Genomic DNA, 20,931 nt, shown 5'->3' on the forward strand with positions numbered 1-20,931 from the left:
GCTATTGCACTGTTCAAAACTGCTAAAACGCCAAACACTTTATTGCACTGAACAAACAATCATTATTTTGTTTTGATCTTGTTCTTTTCATTTTTCAGGAATAACTTTTGAAAAACTGTTCAACTTTTGATACCTGTTCTGGCTGTTTTAAAATTCCAGAAAACCCCGTTTTCATCACCTTCTGCGGTAGTTGTCACATAATCGACATAATTGACATACTCTTCAGAAAAAGAATGAAAATTAAAAACCACAAACAAGTAAAACATTTTAAATTTTTTTATTCTTTGCACAATACGTTTTTATTTTTTATTTCAGAAAACCTTTTTTGCCAATTTTTTTGGGCACTGGGACCACTTTTTGAAAATTTTTATTGAAGTTTGAATCACGGCTGAAAGAATTTTAATATGATATATCACTCAACCCATTCCAATGATTTTTTGTGGTACCTGATTTTGCGTGAAAAACAAATAATTACACTCGCAAAAATAAAGTTCCTCCTCATTCTTCAAATTGTCGGAAAAACAAATTAGAATTTGAGACCCGTTCCGAATACCGAAAAAAAGTTGAACCTGAAAGACTGAAGTTAATTAAGATTTAAATTCATATAATTGTCAAATAGTGAAGTAGCAAAATACTTGGTGATGAACTGAATAGTAAATAAATTGCACTGTTTTTTTTTATCGATATCGATGAGTCATCAAGCTGGTACTCGGAAAAAACCGAAAAAAAATCGCTCAGAAAAGTTGAGTATGTCAAATAACAGCCGCTGTTACAAGTATTGACGCAACTTGGTATTTTTTTAAATTCAAAAAAATTAAATAATTTAGACATTTCTACCGTGATTTTTAAATTAAAAGCTTAAATTGAATGTTATTTTCAGATAGCAACCGCAATTTTTGATATGTTCTAATGCATAGCATAAATTTTTGCTGAACTGATATTATTAGTTTGATATAAATTGATGAAAATCCATTGCGCTTAAAATGCATAAAACTGCGGAGAAGTCAGAGCTCAGAATAGTCCGTTTTGTTTCTTCAGTTCAATTTTCTTCCAGTGTGGTTTGGTGTTGAACTCTTGTCTAGTCATACCGAACACTTTCGCGAAGTCCCCCTCGTCCAGATACTGTTCTTTCACAGTGGGGTCAATGTCCTCGCTCTCGTTCGAAGCAGGGCTGCGCAGGTAGTCGATACTGAAGCCCTTCTGAAACAATTCGGGGGTCTTTCCGATCTATGTAAGTCGTATATGAACAAAAAAAAAGATTTCTGAGTAGAAAAAAAACACTCGGAGTAGAAAAAATTAGTGGAAAAAAAAAATTTCGGAATCAAAAACCAAAAAAAAGAAATTGAGCTGCAAGAGCGTGAGCTTTTGTAAGATAGCCATAGCCTAGTTAACTTTAAACTAGTTAACCCCCGGTTGAGGCCAATAAATCAGCCCAACTGTTAGATACGTTCATAGGTCAGGGGTTTATTTCTTCCGAGAATTTTGAACCCAACACACAGACTAGCTACCACGAGTTCTATTTTCCACAAAATATCGAATCGCCCGTGAAAAAACTGCTGCAAAAGTCATTGCTTATGCGATAATTATTTAAAACTTATTTAAAACAAAAAGCATGGAGCAAGTTCTTATCTGTCTGGCTTTGTCAAGGAGAACCAATCGATGCTGACCCTTGATTTTAAAAAAACGCATTTTTCGGGTTTGGTTTTTGTTGCCTTTTCTGTATCAAAATACTTGATATATAATTCTAGCCTGCCTACGGTTGAAAAAAAAACTAAAGTATAAAACTCTGTGTTCAGATTCTCTGAACTTAATTCTTTATTTTAATCTTTTAGAGTATAACCATTTACGTTTGAGCTAAAGTATTTTTACTACCGTATTTTTTATTACATTCACCCACACACCCCTAACGCGCCTTGGGATCAAGTTAACATCCTCCCCCTCCCCCTCCCCCTCCCCCTCCTCCCAAATAGACCAAGTTAAGATCCTCCACCCCAGCGCTTAATATAAATTAAATTTGCTAAGCGCTGCATGTAAAATTCTGATTGGCTAAGAAAACCTAACTTAGAACCAAGTTAACATCCTCCCCACATACGGCTTTGGGGGGAGGACGTTAACTTGGTCCGCGCCTTGCACCGAAAAATACTAGCCCCGCACTCTGATTTAATCATAATGGGGGCGATCATTTACTGGTGTTGGGGGGGGGGGGCTATAAAGCCAAAGAACCCATTGTTCCTTCTATCTTTGTGCATAAGTGACCAAACCGTGACTCACCTTGTGTGCCCCATTCATTCCCCCGTCGATGCCGTCGTCTGTCCCTCCCCCGTTGAACATGATCTTCTCCATCTCCTCCCGCAGCTTCTCATCACTTGTCTCCCCATTCAGCTCCGCCCTCATCTGGATGTACTTGGCCGAGTTCAGAAACCGGTCCGCACTCCACCCGTGGAAAAACCCTGCAACACCGCACAGTGTAAGTTATGTCAACTAACAACAATTGCCGTCCCTTGGATCAAGTTAATATCCTCCAACTCAGCGCTTAAATTAAATTAAATTAGCGCTGCATGTAAAATGCTCGATTCTGATTGGCAGAAAATTCCCAACATAGAACCAAGTTAACATCCTCCCCCCTAAACGTGTTTAGGGCGGAGGATGTTAACTTGGTCCCGTCCCTTTTTTCAGCCTTTTAATTTTTTTCTCAAAAATTCTATTATTGAGAGCTTGTTTTAAAATGCCTTTTGATGTTCTGAGCTGCAGTAAACGTGACTTCCTTCTTTGATTGAAAAGATTATCAGATTGTGCTGTCTGGCCGATTTGTTTTAAAAGCTTCCATGCAACCAGGAAGGGCTTCCGCAAAAATAATGGTAGGGGTCCATTATGGCCATAAATAATGGAGGGAAAGGGCAAAAAGTATGGCCATTATGTATGGAACTGCCTTCGATTATGGCCATAATTTGAGGATGACGTAACCCCATTATGTAAAACAAATAATGAGCGGTGGAATACTCATACGCGAAGGACCAAATGCACGAAAATAAAAATCACACTTGGATCGCTTGGCAAAAGCATGACTCCACATCACCTTGAGGCTACTCTTTTCTTAAAAGTCAATAAAGAGCTTTGGGATGCTAAACTCGTTTCAAAATTTTTTTAAAATTGAATAATTTGTTTTGATTTTTCATTCAAAATTATGGAATGAATAAAACACTATAATCGCCATTATTTATTTTTCCAGAGCGATTATGGAAATAATGGGTGGAAAGAAGGACGATTATGGCATAATGTAGGGCAGAAACCCCATTATATGGCCATATATTTTGCAGAACCCCTGCAACCGGGGGCTATTCTCATGCGCGAAGGACCGAGTGGGCGAAAAAACTAGTGAGCGAAAGACCGAAAACAAAATTAGCCGAAAGTCAATTTTTAGAAAAAAGTAATTGTCATTCAATTAAAATGAATTAATTGAAGCAATATTTTACTTCTATCATAAGGAAACCCTTGAAATATAAAATTTGTTCCAAATCGGCGGCGGTCAGTGAAAATTTGAAACTTTTGCATTTTTCTATCGTTTTTATTTTCCACTCATGCAACCGACCCGTTTTCTGCGGATCTAGGACAACAAGCCGACGGGCCTTCAGGCCGAAATTTAAACTTAACATACACCTGAAATCACTATTTTTTATCTGTAAAACGTTGCTTTTCAAAATTTCGGGCAAGGTTTTGACAGTAAATCACTTAAGATTGGCATCCGATAATAATATCAGCCGGTTTTTGAAATGCATAAATTATAAACAAGAAAATTGCCTTCAACCCTGTTTTATTTTTCAACTTTCCTAAACATCATTTAGAGGCTTAAATTTCATGAAAACGCTAATAACTACTGAAGAAAGATCATGAAATTGAGTAATTCTTCAAAAAAGTTTTCAAATTAATCATATTTCATAGCCTGATGAGAAAAGTTTCGGCTTGAAGTCCCTAATTTTACAATTCGGCTCGAAGCCCGGTCGGCTTGATGTCCGGCACCCGTGTTCTGCTTTTCCGTTTAAGAAGGCTAGTTAGAGGACAAAAGCCTGGCTTTTAACATAAAATTCGACTACATTGACGTTTTAGGCCAATCAGAATGCAGTATTTTGACTTTGACATTATAAAAAAAACATTTAGTTTTACCAGCGGTAAAGGTAAATTTAATGACAAACGACTGGCGACCCGGGTCTAGGTCCCAGACTCATGTCCGGAGTTACGCGAGAAAGTTTTGGCATGTCCAGACTTTCGCGACCAAAACTTTGCATTTCCAGACTTTCGCGACCATGATGATCCGCGCGAAAGTTTTTAAAAGTTTAATGGATCTACTTAACAATTTTCACCTTCAAGAATGGGGCAATTGTTTAGTAGATTGATTTTCGACCAATCAGATTGCACTAAAACTCAAGTTTTACATACAACGATCTAGTGCTAATTTACTGCTTTGATTAATAGGGGTGGCAATTCTTTAGTAGATGCCAAAAAGAGTTTAACTTTTTTCTGCTCTCACCTGTGAAGATGACCGGTTCGTGTCCTTGCTTCACCTGGTAGATGGATAGATTTGGGTCTCTCTTGCAGGGGTCTGTCAACACGTACTGTTTCGCAGTCTCCATAGCCCTCCTCCTCTCCTCTGCATTGCTTCTAGTGCCCACCCAGACGAACAGGTCGTACCACGTGTCCAGAATCATGACGTCATCCTCGCACAAGTCTTCCTGCTGGAACCCCATGATCTCCTCAACCCTAAAATGAACACAAAAATATCGTTTTCATTACGAGGCCAAAGTGTGTATTTTGTGATTTTTAGGTGGGCTCCGTAACAAGGCCTATCCAAACCACAGTTTGGCCTCGTAATGTTAAGAAAATGCATTAAAACAAAAATCATATTGAGCGAACAATAAAGTGAATCAAGAGTATGTGATCGTTCGTTGTGCAATTAGAATAAGCATGCGGTAGACGCAATTTAGAACCCCCCACTCCCTCATGTAATCACTCCCCTGACCACTCAAGATATTATGGTCACTTTGGCCACACCCCTTTTATGACACTCAATTTTGGTCGATCGCAGCTTGAACATTTTCAAAGGCATATTCGTCACCGCTGTTTACTCATGAGGAAGCAGGGGTGGATGATAAAAAACGCTATGTTTTTCGTCAAATAATCTTTCTAAAAAGCTCTTTAAATCATAAGGTTTTTTGTCGCTGATGTTTTCAGTATTCCGCAGAACTCAGAAAATCAATGTGCTGTAGCTTAAAAAATTCAACTACTACTCGAAGAATCTGAGATCCGATCTATCATCCGAGAATTCATCCAACCAGCAGTTTATCGCGCCATCTAACCAAACCATCTATCTGTTCTTCATCCAGTCATTCATCCAGCCATCCAACCAGCCATCTATCAACCAGAATTGCGATGAGAATTGCGACACTATACTACACCCCCACTTGCATGCAATCGGGAGTCAAAAAGTAGTTTCTTAAAGTTTCAAGACAACCTATGTATACACCTGGCCTTGACCTAACAAAAAACATCTTATTTCAAAACTTATGCTGAATGCATCTATGCCTTTCGCGGTAACATTGTTTCTAACGGCTTATCTTAATAATTGTTCCATAAGATGCCTAGATTTTGCTGTCCCTGCCTTACACTGCCATGCCCCTCCTTACCCTGCACTGCCTTGCCTTGTCTTACGCTGCCCTGCCTCGCGTTACGCTACCCCGACTTTGTCCTCCCTACTTTTTTGCCTTCAACTGGCCTGTCTTACGCTAGCCCGCCCCTACTTGCCTTGCATTGCCTAGCGCCTCATGGCCCTACGCTGCATTGCCTTACCTTCCGCTGCCCTGACCCTCTTCGCCTTACGCGGCCCAGCTTTTCCTGCCCTGCCTTATGCTGCCCTGCCCCTTCATGTCTTGCGCTGGCTAGTGCTAAAAATTTCTATGATTACCTGTCTAGACATTCGGCTTTGTCCTAAACAAATATCCTGAGTTGAAGTTAATCCAGACTTTGCATTGAAAAAAACTTCTTGTACATTCATGCTTTTCGCTTAAACCTTGTCCATGACGCCTTTTGTTAACTAAAACTTTTCCCCAATAAAAATCGCTAAACCTTGCAACCATAAAGTTTTAGGTGTTGCGCTTAATTAAAAGATAGATGACATTCAATTTTGTAAATCTAATCTACCTTTAAAAATTATTTGGATTCAACGATGTCACTAGCTGTTCTGCTCTTCGCGGAAAACCGCTGTTTTTGGCCCTGTTTAAGATTAATATGCAACTTTCTAAATTTATTCTAATTTGAAACCATTTTGCTCAATGATGGTACGAGCTCTTCAGTTTTTCACTAAAAAGCGCCTTTTGCGCCTGCTAAAATGTCATACATTTTCTAAATTAAAACAAAATAACAACTATTTTGCTTCACGGATAACACGAGCTGTTCAGCTTTTTGCGGAAAACGACTGCTGCGCCCTTGTTGGTTGTGAATAACGTTCAACTTTCTAAAATTGATTTAGTTTTAAATTCTTGCTCAAGGATGGTACGAACTTTTCAACTCTTTAGTGAAAATTGCGGTTGCGCAGTTTGGTTATAATTTCATTAGTTGGGTTTGAAGGGCATTTCAAACACAAGCGGAACCTCTTTAGTTCATCAAAAAGTTCCAAAATAGAGTTAGTTCATTTTTTGGTGTCTCGACTAAATTCCAGTGTCAAAATGTGTAAAACAATCAAGAGGAAAACAGGATGCCTTGAATGATAAACAACAACCAATTATATACCTCAGGCAAAAATCATTTTTCGGCGAAATTAAACGAACAATTTTTTGCCAGAATTGAAAAACTAAATTGACCTGAGAATACTGCTGACAACAGTTCCTCAGACTTTTTGCAGTTTGTTGAAGATTGACAATTGTTGTCATCACCAGCGGATTTAAGGGGGTGTCGACGCTTCCTCCTCAGGAATCCAACCCCCTGCCAACCCAAAGGGTCTCTCCTTTGTACTATTTTGAGATATCCATTTTTGGCTGACTGACCCTAATTTTTTTCCAAAGGCGCCAAAATATACTCATTTTGAGGTGGGAACGAGCGCCGAAAAAACGCAATTTTTTGATCAAATTTTTCCAGTGCCAAAAAAATACCTTTTTTGGCCTGTTTTTTAAAAAAATTTTCTGTCGCACATTTGGGAGAGCTCAGAAAATAATTGTAGTCGACTCAAATTTTAGTCGACCTAAGAGTTTTGAAACTTTTTTGAATATCCCCCCTCGAGAAAATCCTAGACCCGCCCCTGGTTATCCTTAAAGATTGTTTTGATGTTTGCACTATCTCTTCCGAGTCAAACACGTTTTGGTTTTTTAATCCATGTGAATTTGTAAAACGCGGAATTTTTCTGCAAGTGCCACTCATTTCTAAAGACAATCCATAGCGGAATATTGAAGTGGATGGGTTCTGTGGTTGGTTAACCAGCCAGAGTTCTAACCCGAAGGTTAACTATTTAAGGTGAACTAAGCTATGACTATCTTATACAAGAGCTTATGATAGGTGGGCAGCATTACTATCGAAATATCGATTTCTAAAGAAATCATCTTAAAATTTCAGCAAGCTGAGAGAGACAATCATGACAAGAAGTGTCATATCAACACTAGTAGGAGTGCTACTGTTCATCTGCCTCATTTCAAATTACTCCAGCACGAAGACTGCAATTTTCTCTGGGAGAAAGCAGGGGGCAGCGAACAATACCTGCTACCAGTTCTTTAACAGAATTGGCAAGACGTGGGATGCGAAGACGGGTTGCATGTCATTGGAAACAGTTAAAAGCAGAGAGTTCAAGAAACCATCAATTGTGTATCCAAAGACCCGTGGGGAGCTTGAGGTCAATTACAATGCTGTCTTGCCTCGCCCTGCCCCCTTGCCCTGCGTTACCATGCCTTGCCTTGCTTTGCTTTATGCTGCCCCCTTGCATTGCGTTGCCATGCCTTGCCTTGCTTGCGCTACCTCCTTTTCCTGCGTTGCCATGCCTTGCCTTGCCTTGTCCCTTTCATTGCGCTGCCCCCTTCCCTTGCCTTGCTCTGCGCTGCCCTGCTCCTCCTTGCTTTGTGCTTTCCTGCTTTGCCTCACGTTGCCTAATTTGCCTGGCCTTGCCCTGTCCTTCCTTGCCTTGCACTGCCCTATTCTGCGCTCAAACTTTGTACGAAAACCTGTCTAGGCATTTGGTCTTCAGCAAAATGAGCATCTTAGCTTGAAATATATCAGGACTTTTCACAGAAGAAAGTTTCAAGGACATTCATGATTTTCGCATTAACATTGTCCCTAACGCCTTTTGTTAACCATTGTCTACTATAAAAGTTGCCTTAACCTTGCGTCCATAGAGTTTTTGGCGTTGCGTTTAAATAACAGATGGATAGATGACATGCGATTTTTAAAATCCAGTCTACCTTTAAAAGTAATTTTATTTTGATTTAACGATGGCACTGGTTGCTCTGCTTTTTGCGGAAAACCGCTGTTTTTGGCCCCTGGTAAAGATTAACATGCAATTTTCTAAATTTATTCTGATTTGAAAATTTTGCTCAAAAAATGGTACGAGAAATTCAGCTTTGGGCTATAAAGAGGTTTTTGCGCCTTCTAAAAATGTCATGCTAAACTTGAAGAAAATAACAACTAGTTTGCCTCACAGATAATACGAGCTGTTCAGCTATTTGCGAAAAATAACCAGCCAGAGGCCTAACCCGAAAGTAAATTATTTAAGGTTGACTAAGATACGACTATCTTAAACAAGAGTTTACGATTTGGTCAGCATTAATACCAAAAAATCAATTTCTAAGGAAATCATCTTATAATTTCAGCAAGTTGAGAGAAACAAGCATAACAAATTTTTTTTTGAAAATCCCCTCTCGAGCAAATCCTAGTTCCGCCCCCTGGTTGCCATTGAAGGTTGTTTTAATATGTGCACAATCTCTTCCGAATCAAACACGTTTTGGTTTTTTAATCTATGTGAATTTGTAAAAAGCGGAACTTTTCTGCAAGTGACACTCATTTCTAAAGACAATTCATAGCGGAATAATAACGTGGATGGGTTTTTCATGGTTAACCAGCCAGAGGCCTAACCCGAAGGTAAATTATTTAAGGTTAACTAAGATACGACTATCTTATACAAGAGCTTACGATATGGTCAACATGACTTCCGAAGTATCGATTTCTCAGGAAATTATCTTTCAATTTCAGCAAGTTGAGAGAAACAATCATGACAAAAAATGTCCAATCAACACTCGTAGGAGCAGGGGCGGATCTAGGATTTTCTCGAGGGGGGGGGGGGCGGATTTTCAAAAAAATCGAAAATTTTGTCGACCTTTTTTTAAGTCGACTAAATTAATTTTCCGAGCTCTGCGATAGCACCAAAAAGCCCCTGTTTTGGCCAAATTTTCTGCGCCGCAGACATAATTTTGAAAATTCAGGCCGAAAAAGGCGTTGTTATGTACTTTTTGAAAAGTGCGGCCAAAAAAAACGCGTTTTTTCGGCGCGCTCTCCCCCCTCACATTTAGTATAGGTTGGCGCCAAAGGCGCCTTTAGAAAAATTTTAGGGTACGTCACCAGAAATGGATTTGGGTCGACAGGGGATCGAATCTCTGAGGAGGAAAGCGTCCGCCCCCCCCCCCCCCCCCACCCCCTAAATCCGCCCCAGCGTAGGAGTATTGTTTATCTGCCTCATTTCAAATACACTTCAGCACAACTGCACCTTTCCCTGGGAGAAAAGCATAGGGGGAGCAAACAATACCTGCTACCAGTTAATTTACAGAATTTGCAAGACGTGGGATGCGAAGACAGGTTGCATGTCTTTGGAAACAGTTAAAAGCAGAGAGCTCAAGAAATCATCACTTGTGTATCTAAAGACCAGTGAGGAGCTTGAGGTCAGTTTCAATGCTTCATAATTACTAAAAGCGTAGTTTGTTATTTACTCAAAGCTAAACAAAATCATATTAAAATCAACATAACAAATAATTTTGATGCAAAATCAATACTTTGTAACAATATTCGGTAATCTCATTTCATGTATGAAAGTGTAAAAAACCAATGCTGGAAATGTATCCATATTTTTGTTCTCATGCGCTGGTGAAATTTTTTCTGTCAAGGGCATTTCGGCTGCAAACGAGTCCGCTTTCTGGGTCAGCTACAGAAGGAAATCAAAGCCTCGCGTGGAGGAAGACACGGAACTTTGTCTGACAGCCATTCAGGGGTCCGAAAAAAAACCGAAAACTATGCACTGGCTCTCTTACATCTGATCAAGTTGATTTATGAAACTTATCAAGCAAATTCATACTCAAAACAAAGATAGCCGGTAACTGTGCAAGTAGCTCAGAATTTTCCGACCACAGTCTTAAAAAAAGTTTTTCAAATTTGAGTCGTTTTTTTTCTGCATGTTGTGATAAAAAAATCCAAACGACAAAAAAAATTTAGGCATATTTGAGAGTCATAGTAAAATAGGTGATTTGGAAAACAGTTTTTGCAGAACAATGACTAGAAAAACGAAAAAAAAAATTAAAAAGTTTTTAAAAAAATTCAAAAACTTTTTCAAATTTTTTTAGCAGAAACTTTTTGAAATTTCAAGTTTTTGATTCCCAAAATTGCGCTGAAAAACTCCAAAAACTACATTTACTTGAGTAAAACTAAGTTTTCACCGCTTAAATCAAGCTTAAATATGCTACACGGTCACCTTATTAGCTCGAAGTTAGATCAAAAATTTCAGACCGGTTTTTCTCCAATGTGAGAAAAATTTCGAAGTTTTCAATGTCGTTCGAATCTGACTGAAAAGGTTTTGATATGATATATCACTCGACCCATTTCGATGATTATTTGTGGTACCTTACTTTGCGTGGAAAACAAAAAGAAAACTAAAACACATCCAAATACGAAGTTCCTCAACTATTTCAATGATCGGAACAAAAAAAGATAAAATTAGCATAATCAATTTTTTATATACTATTTAAATGTATGACAAGAATTCCTATTTTTCGTGTTATTTTGAATGTTTTACACTGAAACACAATAATCAAAACTTTTCTCGAATGAGAAAATTATTTGGTTAAACGGCATATAAACAGTAAAGTAAGCTACGTATCGATAGATGCCCAAAAAGATAAATTATTGAGTACGGCCATGAGTCCACTACTTCAAAAAAATCAATGATTAAAAATATCGTGGACTGTTTTTTCGAACAGATTTAGATAAGATTTTGTTATCTAAAACGGAACAAAAAAAAACATTCTTGATCTTCTGTGTGACAAGACTGTTCGTGGACTACGTTCCTTGCAAAATTGGGCAAAATTCGGTTAATAACATAGTTAACAAACAGTTTTTTTACACAGAAGAATCAAAAATCACAATAAAAATGCGTAGTCATGTCAAAAATTTAATTTTTCAACAGTTTTGTGAAAAAACAACACTTTCCAAAAAATTTTTAGCATCCACAAAAATTTGTTAGTTTTACCTGCAAAAAAAAATTGGATTTTTTTAAATCAAAAAATTAATTAGCACTCTAAATGAGAGCTTAAGTTTTTTTACTGAGTTTTGAGTTTTTTTATACAAAAAAAAAACGCTTATCATACAGTTTTCATTATGGAAAAATGTTTGCTAAGCTTTTTCCCCCCATGCAAAAACCAAAACACAATTTTGATTAACAAAAAGGCTCTCATTCGGAAATAAAACGGTCGTAAAATTATTCAAATTTACTGAAAAACAAACTTGAAAGTTTTCTGAAATGTTGTTCGTATGAACAAATTGCCATGAAATTTTGATATATATTTTGATGCGTGCACAGACAATTCGGGCAAAAACAATTCAGCCAATTTGAAATTCAGAAAATTCAGCCAAAAAAATCCAGACATATCAGCCTGAGACAATTCAGCCAGTTTTACAAAACGCTAGACTCGAATGAAAAAATCGGAATTGGAGATATTTCTCGGTTTTATAACGCCAGTGGGCGCCCTACGCGCGCGTCACCGCTTCGCAGCGATAACCGGCTCTAAGTTTCGTATAGAGTCCTACCCTCTGTTGGCTAGCTCGCAACGCGTTGGCACGTCTGCAGCGGTCACTTTTAATGGCTGAATTGTCTTTGGCCGAATTGTCTGGACGCGATTTTAATGTAATCACTTCCATCAACGTATAGTAAATAAAAACTATACGACTGAATTTCTTCGTATTATTAGTTGTTAAATGACAAAAAGTTGGAAAATCTATTATAATATGTTCTGATCGAGTACATCGCCTGCTTGTCAAGGATTCGGCCGGATTCGGTTTGTGCAACTGCTTAGTCTAACTTTGATCTGAATCTATTTCTATTTCCTGATCTCGATAGATCTATAGAGAACTGGCAATTTCAAGATCATTTCGAGATCAACTTCATTCATGTATCTTATAAACCGGTATGAGCAATAAAACTAGGCAATTATTATAATAACCAACCAGGAGTCAGTTATGGATTTGGTTTTATTAGTAATAACTACATGTCAGTCAAATAAAAAGAGAGAAGCAAGCAAAAAATTGGAACAGGATGCAACAGAGCCAAATTCAACTCAGAGCTAAAGCGGAACTTCGCGCCAGCTATAAAACAAACAAATGTGTCAGAATTATATCGCAAAAAATACTAAGAAACAGGGACATTTTTGATGTTTCAAAAAACTCAAACTATTGCAATAGTAGAAATTACATAGCCATTTTCTAGTTCACATTGGAACCTGATCTAAACTACATTTTATGATTGGATAAATTAGATATTTTACCACTGTAAAGTATTCAATATTAACCAATCATGATCCATCTAACTAACAACCCACTTATTTGTAAGTGCTGAAATTACTTGTAATTTCAGCACCAGAGAGATTTGAATTTAACTTAGAAATTAGTTGCCTCTCCAAGAGAACTTCAGCAGCCGCAATAAACCAGTATACCCTAGATCTATTGAGCCTAGCAGAGACTAGTTAAACAACCTGAGACTAGAATAGTATAAGAGTAAGATTAGGATCGCTATTAGACTAAGAAGTTGCACGAATCTATCCGGCCGAAAATAAGATAGCGTGACGAGCAGACGGTGTACCCTATCCGAAATTACTCTATGAGTTAAGACCATCGGTTATAACTCATCTGGTGCGACCATAAGTCTCGAACAAGACCTTAATAGCTTAGAACTAACCAAAAATAGATTAGAATTTAGACAAAACATTTTTTGAAATGTTACACGACGATAATTTAATCGAAATGTCTCTACGACTCAATAGATCAGAGCCAATATTCCGAACGATAATAGAACTACCCGGAATTGGAAGAAGACCTCGAACCAGAGACGATATACGACAAAGTAGAAACTTACCAAATAGTTATATGATAGTACGGCAAAAGCCAACACAAACTTTTATATTTAGAATCTTATTAGCAATGAATTTAGATTTTCATTTGCAAAATAAATATAGAAGTCAATCTTCATGATCATTTCAGGCGATAAACAAAAATATTAATATACAATAACGATTGATAAAAAGATCTCAGATCGTTTTTCTAAAATTCTGCAGTATTCTATAAAACATGTTTGGAAAATATTTATTGAAAATCAAAACAAAAATTAGTAGCATGACAATAAACTGTTAGTAATCATAAAATCATCAGTTGTCCCAGCTTCATCACCTAAAACATAACAGCAATCATAAGCTCACTAATATCATTAAAATACTAAATCTTTTCTTAAATAAATTTAAACCATTTTAAACTTAAATTCACTTAATTTTAAAATCAGATCATCAAGGCTTATCCTTGGATCTTAATTAATTTTCTATTTAATTAAATTTAAAACTTGATCATCAAGGCCTATCCTTGGATCAAAAAGAACAATTTTGTTCTCCCCCACCCACTTAGCTAGTGTCTAACGACCTCAAACGTCGATTCACTATCCAACCCTTTCAAAAAACCCAAGACTAATAGAAATTTTTGAACAAAACTAATCATTCAAATTAGGATAAACAGTGAAGAACTTCGGTTATTCATCCTTCACTTGAACCCTCCTCTTACCAGACCCAGGATAAATCTTAGACTTAGTAAGTTTAAAATAGTATCTAACGAACTACTCGCGTTCTAATTATACCTGAACCTTGTGGATCGATTTACTATTCTCCAACCCTTGAACACAATCACTACCCCTAAGTAAGATTAAGTAAGTTAACACCTTAGCTTATACTAGCCACGAGAAAGTAAAAAATCATTCTTCGGAATCGATATACTTTTCTCTCCAACCCTGAACAAATAGACCCAGGTTAAGCTAACCAAAAAATCGTAAGGACTAACAATTTAAGAAAATAGAAATCATCTAACAACTTCTTGCATCCGTCATCCTAAACCTTATGTCATTTAAAAATCTAGGAAACAAACAAACAATCGTTTTGCACAATTGTGAAATAGATAACAAAAAATACGACCTTGTAATCACACCACACAAACAAACAGTTGGATATATCAGAACAAAACGACAAACACTAAAAAGGAAAATAATAACTAAACAAAGACAAATAACACGAAAAAGATTTTACAAAAATAGAAACGCATTCTCAGAATCAGAAGTCAGCAATTTAGACGAACTTTATAAAATAAAAGAATCCATTGATAAAAATTGTCCTATTCACGATCAATTATATTTTTCCGACTCAGAAACAACTTCAAATTCATCAAAAAGAGGAAAAAGAAGAATAAAAAAGCAATATAAACACAAACCAGTTCACTTGTATAATTGGAATCAACCAATTAGACACATCGATAATTACCTATTAACAGTCATTAATCGAAAAAATGAGCCAAACACACACTCCAAGTGAAGATAGTCCAGACGATGACGATATCTACCCCTTCCTAGTAGATGCACCCGATAATAGAGGACAACATGATCTTTGCAAGAATTTCCTCCTAAATTTGTTTGAACCCGGAATTAGCCCATGTAAAACAGAGTTCCCAGATGTAAAAATAAAAAGACAGATTATTAATCACTATCTGAAAGATATATGTAACTTAACACAACAATACGGAATCTACACCATAGAATTCAGCTCACCAAACCCGAATCACCGCAAATATGTAATTCAAACAGACAATCTTGATTTAGAATTTTCAAAAGTATTCTCAGAATATATAAAAAGCATACAATATCATAACTCACAAAGAGCAAACTCCATATTTACTAATGAAGTTTTTGCAATAAAATATAGTTATATTTCAATATTAGAAAACGAAAACCCAATCCCGCATATCTCACCGAATGAGACATCTAAACATATAAAGGCACGACATGAAATCACACTATTTTCAACTTTTCTACATATAATTAAAGAAAATTTCACTAAAGATGAAGTTTCACAACATACAAAACATGACTTACAAAAATTTTGGCATGGTTTATAATAGATTATTTCACACATAATGTAGATTTAATTTCACAAGCAAGAAAAAATTTCAGACCCCAAAATTCAAACGATGATACCGCCATCACAGAACAATCAGACTACGTTTGGGACCCCGAATGGTGTCATTATGCATTCATAAATATCCCACATTCAATCTCAAGTCAGGCAATAAATACAATATCTTATGTAAGAGATTATGTAAGGGTAATACCATTATCCATTGATGCAACACCATTAAACTACAATACATTTTTACCCGATACGCGAAATAACAGTTTAAATTCGACCGTCATACACAATGAAAACCTTAATGGAACTAGGAACCTCACTCAACAAGATATTCAAACACCATCACACTTCATAAATGAAGAAATTGTCCAAACAACAACTACACAACAAAGTATTTTACCAATACGTCCAAATTTAAGAACACCAAGAAATACAAACACTGCACTAGCACAAGTAACCTTACAATCAACCGTTAAACCTTCGGTTGCTCCAAAATATTCACAAATGGATTATCAAACATATAGACCCATGACAATACCGTCAAAAACACGCAGAACGTTCACAAGAAACACTTTTGCGGAACACAATTATAATTACGCACATTCATCAAAAACAAACTATCCCCCACGAAAAAATAATAATAATCAGATAAGATCTCGATATTGGGATAACCCAATGGCAACAACCAACTCAGTAAATTTTCAAACTAATTCACATCCTCCACAGGATCGTAGTGAAAATTACCCATTCTTTCAACAGAATAAAAATAAAAAGCAAGCATCTCATCAAACGGATTATTTATCCTCTGACGATGATTATTTACAACCAGATATATTTGCACCATATACTCAAGAATATCGTGGACAAGGAGTGCAGAAACCGTATACATATCATAGAATTTTTTCTCCACACCCAACAGATACACAAAATCAACAACCAATACAAATGCAAAACCCAATTATTACACAATCTTTTCAACCAATTCAGCCACAAAACCCAATGATTACACACTCGTATCATCCAACACAAATGCAAAATGAAATACCACTTCCATATTACCTTCAACAACACGAAATAACAAAGAATCAACTCTCAAATTTCTCACAAATGCCAAATGCCGCAGAATCATTACAAATGACAATGAATCCACACCTTATGGGTGGATCATCAATAACATCAAACAAACCATTAATGGTATTCACAGGAACAGACCCTGAATATTCTGTAGAAGATTATTTAAATGCAGTAACAGCAAATTTAATTTTGAATATAGGACCTGAACCAATTAATACGCCACTACATCAAAATTGGATACATCGACGCACAGCGTTGATACAGACAACCTTAGACGGTGCAGCCCAAAAATGGTTTTCAGTATTGCCTATAGAAATAAAATCAAATTGGAAAAGATTTACACAAGAATTTTCAAAAATGTTTGACTCCGAAAGAAACAAACAACAACAAAGAGTTTTATGTAATGAAATTCGCAGATTACCAAATGAAACCATCAAACAATTAGCAGTACGTATCGAAACACTAGTTCGAAAAGCATATTCATTAAATACACACGACTATAAAAACACAAAAATGACAGAAATCTTAATGATGACCTTAACACCTCAATTAAGAAAAATAGCAATAAAAAAGAGAGCATCCCATCCCTCCTCAATTCGAGAGCCCGATTTAGATTTTAGAAAACTAGTAGACAAACTAGAGCAAGCGGAAATCACAATGAAACTTGAAGAAACAGAAAATCTGAAATTACAATATATTAACCGAATTGAAACAAATACCACAAATATCAACAATATACAGGAATCAGATACAGACCTCGTTGAAAAAATCACTGAAATACTCAATATTTAGGAAAAACACCCAAACTTTAAAGGCAAACCATCTTTCAAAAAATGGTGTAATTATTGCCGACGATACGGACATAGTATTTCTGAATGTAGACAAAAACAACAGGACAATCAAAACAAACCTCAAAAATATAAAGAACCAAATAAATCATTCTATCAATACATGAAGAAAGACCAAAATCTACCAAACAAAAATGTATACAGCAACAACAGTTCAGGAAAACCACTTCCGAACAATACCAATTACACGAGAACCCAATCACCATATAACTCAAGTTATAGAGGAAGATCACCAGAACGAAGAAATACACAAAATTCGTCACAAAATCATTACAATAGACCAAATAGTCGAAATAACTACTCCAGATCAAATTCAAATACAACACAATTTGTTTCTAGATCTAATTCCCAATCAAGGAATAATTACTATCCAAACAATCAATCACGAAACTCTTCATATAATAGAAATAGAAACTACTCCAATAATCGAAATAGAAGTTATTCAAACAACCGAAACCAGAATTACCCGAACAATCGATCAAGGAATAACTCATATAACAGATCAAACTATAACAGACCAAACAATAATTATCAAAACAGATCACGAAATAATTCACAAAATCAACATTCAAGTTATAATAATCGTTATAGAAATTATTCCCAATCACCACACAGAAATAATAACCATTATAATAATTCTAACAATCGCCACAGAAGTAGTACACCTAAACATCAAAGACATATTAATCAAGTACAATCAAATCCAGAAACAACATCAGACCCCCCAGGTATTGATGACACAGGAAATAACGAACTACAACTAAATCAAATAAACTGTGAATCATCAGATTCAAAAAGTGATACAGAGAACACTATCTCCATAAATATGATAGCAGTCGAAAATGACTACGAACCTATTATATATGAACAACCTTTTTCATCACATATATATGAAAATCAATTAGAACTCCTTCACAATTATTATATTGAACCCATCCATTCCACACAAACGGCACAAGAAACTAACGAAATCAACACCACAAATCAATGCAAAGAAAATGCCAAAACAAAATGCTTGAATACAAATCACATCTATCAAAATATACAAAAAGAACAACCCAAAGAAAAAATTTGGACAATACCATTTCTTTTAGAAAGTCCAAGAAACAAAGAATTTCAACCACCAGATCTTGAAATTGATTTTTTAATTGATTCAGGAGCAGAATCAAACATAATAAACATTCCCACATGGAATGAGATAAAAACATTACACCCAAAACTAACACCTCTTGAAACCTCCAGTAAACTAGCAACAGCACAAGGATCAACATTGGTAAACTATGGAAAAATTCAATTATTTCTTCTCCCCACAAGAACAATAGAGCAAAATAAAATTTTAAATAAACCATTTAAACAAATATTTCATATCACTGATATTAAACACAATATCATTGGAATACCATTTATCTCTAAATATATACCAACAATCAACATTTTGAATAGTAAAATATTAATCAAAGATAAATACACAAAAACAAAAGACACATCCCTAACATTTTTTCAAAGATTAAACAAACAACCACCATTCTTTTCAAAATTTTATCCAATATGTAACCAACAAAGAAAACACCTGAAACCACTATCAGGAAACATATATAATTTTTCAATAAAACAAGTTCACCAATATGATTAAAAACAAAATAAACAACAACTCTATATGTCAGACTTTGAATTCAAACCTATCCATAAATTTTTCAAAATCACAATTTCATCCATAAAATATCTGAAAAACTCGAATTCAGATATTATTTCGTTACATGTATACAATAATACACCCTATCAAGTAACATTACCTTTAGGACTTTTGGGATATTGCGAAACCAACGCTACGATATCACCAGTACACGAAAAAGCATACCGCGTAAATAATATACTCCAATTATTAGATATTTGTCAATCCACAATTCTTAATGAAGAATTATCCATAAATAATATAATAAGTAATGAAAAAAGAAATACAGATTATTTCACAAAAACCCCATATTTCAAACCTACATTTAACATAAATAACTATACAGAGAATCAACACAAGTTTTTAACAATGTTTAACTTCCAACATTCACAAATAACACAAGACGAATTTGATAAGTTAGCCAAACAGCTAATAAAATATTCATCAGTCTATGCAACATCCAAAATTGATATTGGCAAAATCAGTTCATCACTACATCTCCCATTAAAACCTGACGCAGTTTTCAAAAAACAAAGAGCAAGTAAAGTACCAATTCATTTACACGATAAAGTGAACAGATTACTCGATATTTTAGAACAATACAAAATTATATCACCGGTAAACAAAGAAGAACAACCAAAAGGTAACACATTTATCAACCCTGTTATCATCCTAGCAAAAGGAGAATCATTAAAAATAGTTCTAGACGCTAGATATCTTAATTCACTAATAGACGAATCAAAATGCAATTGGCCTATTGAACCAATACAAGTTATTTTAACAAAAATAAACGGAAAATACTTTACAACCGCAGATATGAATAGTGCATATAATCAAATGCCACTAGACGAACAATCGCGACGCTTAAAACAATTTGTTATTGGAAATCAGCAATATGAATTCAACCGCCTATTCTATGGAATATCCATAGGACCAGCAGCATTTTCAGCTTTTATGAGCAAAATTTTTAGACCACTAATACTCAAGAAAAACGCAATCACCTATTTAGACGATGTTTTTATGCAATCACAGACAAAAGAAGAAGTGTTTAATGTTTTAGAACACTATCACAAAATACTTCAGAACGAAAATCTGAAGGCCGCCCCCGATAAATCACACTTCTTTTTAACACGAGTTAAATTCTTAGGACACAATATAGAAAGAAAAACAATCACTCCATTAAAATCACGCATTGATGCTATTCAGAAGCTCCAACCACCAACAAACAAAAAGAAAATCCAAGAATTCCTTGGAATGTTAAATTTTTTAAGCAAATATGTCTATAAAATGCAATTATACCTAAGACCATTCTATAATATACTTAGACAACAAAATAATTTTGAATGGAACACAGAACATCAAGCACGATTTGAAGAAATTAAAAAACTCTTAACTGATCAAATTTCGAACACAATTCCAGATCCAAATCAACCATTCTATGCACTGTGCGATGCTTCGAATTTTGGCATCGGCGCAGCATTATTACAATCACACAATGGCACAAACAAAATGAATCTTATATCAGCAAATTCTCGATTATTCACTCAAGCAGAGCTACGACTCTCAACTCTAATGAGAGAATGTACAGCCATAATATATACACTAACATAATATGAATTTCTGATACTTGGATCAAAACATCCAACAGTTCTATTCACAGATCACAAACCAATCATTTTTCTCTTTACACAAAAATCTAATCCAAATCACCGAGTTTATAGATTTCAATTAATTCTAATGAAATTCCCAAACTTACATATAGTTTGGACAGCAGGAAAGAATCTTGCATTACCAGACACTTTAAGTCGAAATACACCACCTAAATTACTTACACGTAAAACTACAGTTGAAATACCCAAAAAAATTAAATTTTACCTTGCAGAAAACGAAACATCACCCC

At 35.5% G+C, this 20,931-nt stretch overlaps 2 protein-coding genes across 2 annotated transcripts in view; both read right to left on the reverse strand.

Moving 5' to 3' along the window:
• LOC134844718 (prolyl 4-hydroxylase subunit alpha-1-like) overlaps positions 1-502 on the reverse strand; it is a 59,195-nt gene extending 58,693 nt beyond the window's left edge. Inside the window, exon 1 of the mRNA XM_063861532.1 lies at positions 447-502. Within this exon, the coding sequence (XP_063717602.1) occupies positions 447-502 (56 nt within the window). The remainder of the gene's footprint in view (positions 1-446) is intronic.
• A 114-nt stretch (positions 503-616) lies between these two features.
• Positions 617-20,931, reverse strand: part of LOC134844309 (advillin-like) — a gene marked incomplete in the record, with an annotated part of 67,020 nt that continues 46,705 nt past the window's right edge. The window contains 3 exon segments of the mRNA XM_063860940.1: positions 617-1,200; positions 2,272-2,450; positions 4,526-4,755. Of these exon segments, the coding sequence (XP_063717010.1) occupies positions 1,012-1,200; positions 2,272-2,450; positions 4,526-4,755 (598 nt within the window).

The sequence above is a fragment of the Symsagittifera roscoffensis genome, chromosome 4 (genome assembly GCF_963678635.1).
Source record: "Symsagittifera roscoffensis chromosome 4, txSymRosc1.1, whole genome shotgun sequence".
NCBI classification, from domain to species: Eukaryota; Metazoa; Xenacoelomorpha; order Acoela; family Convolutidae; genus Symsagittifera; species Symsagittifera roscoffensis.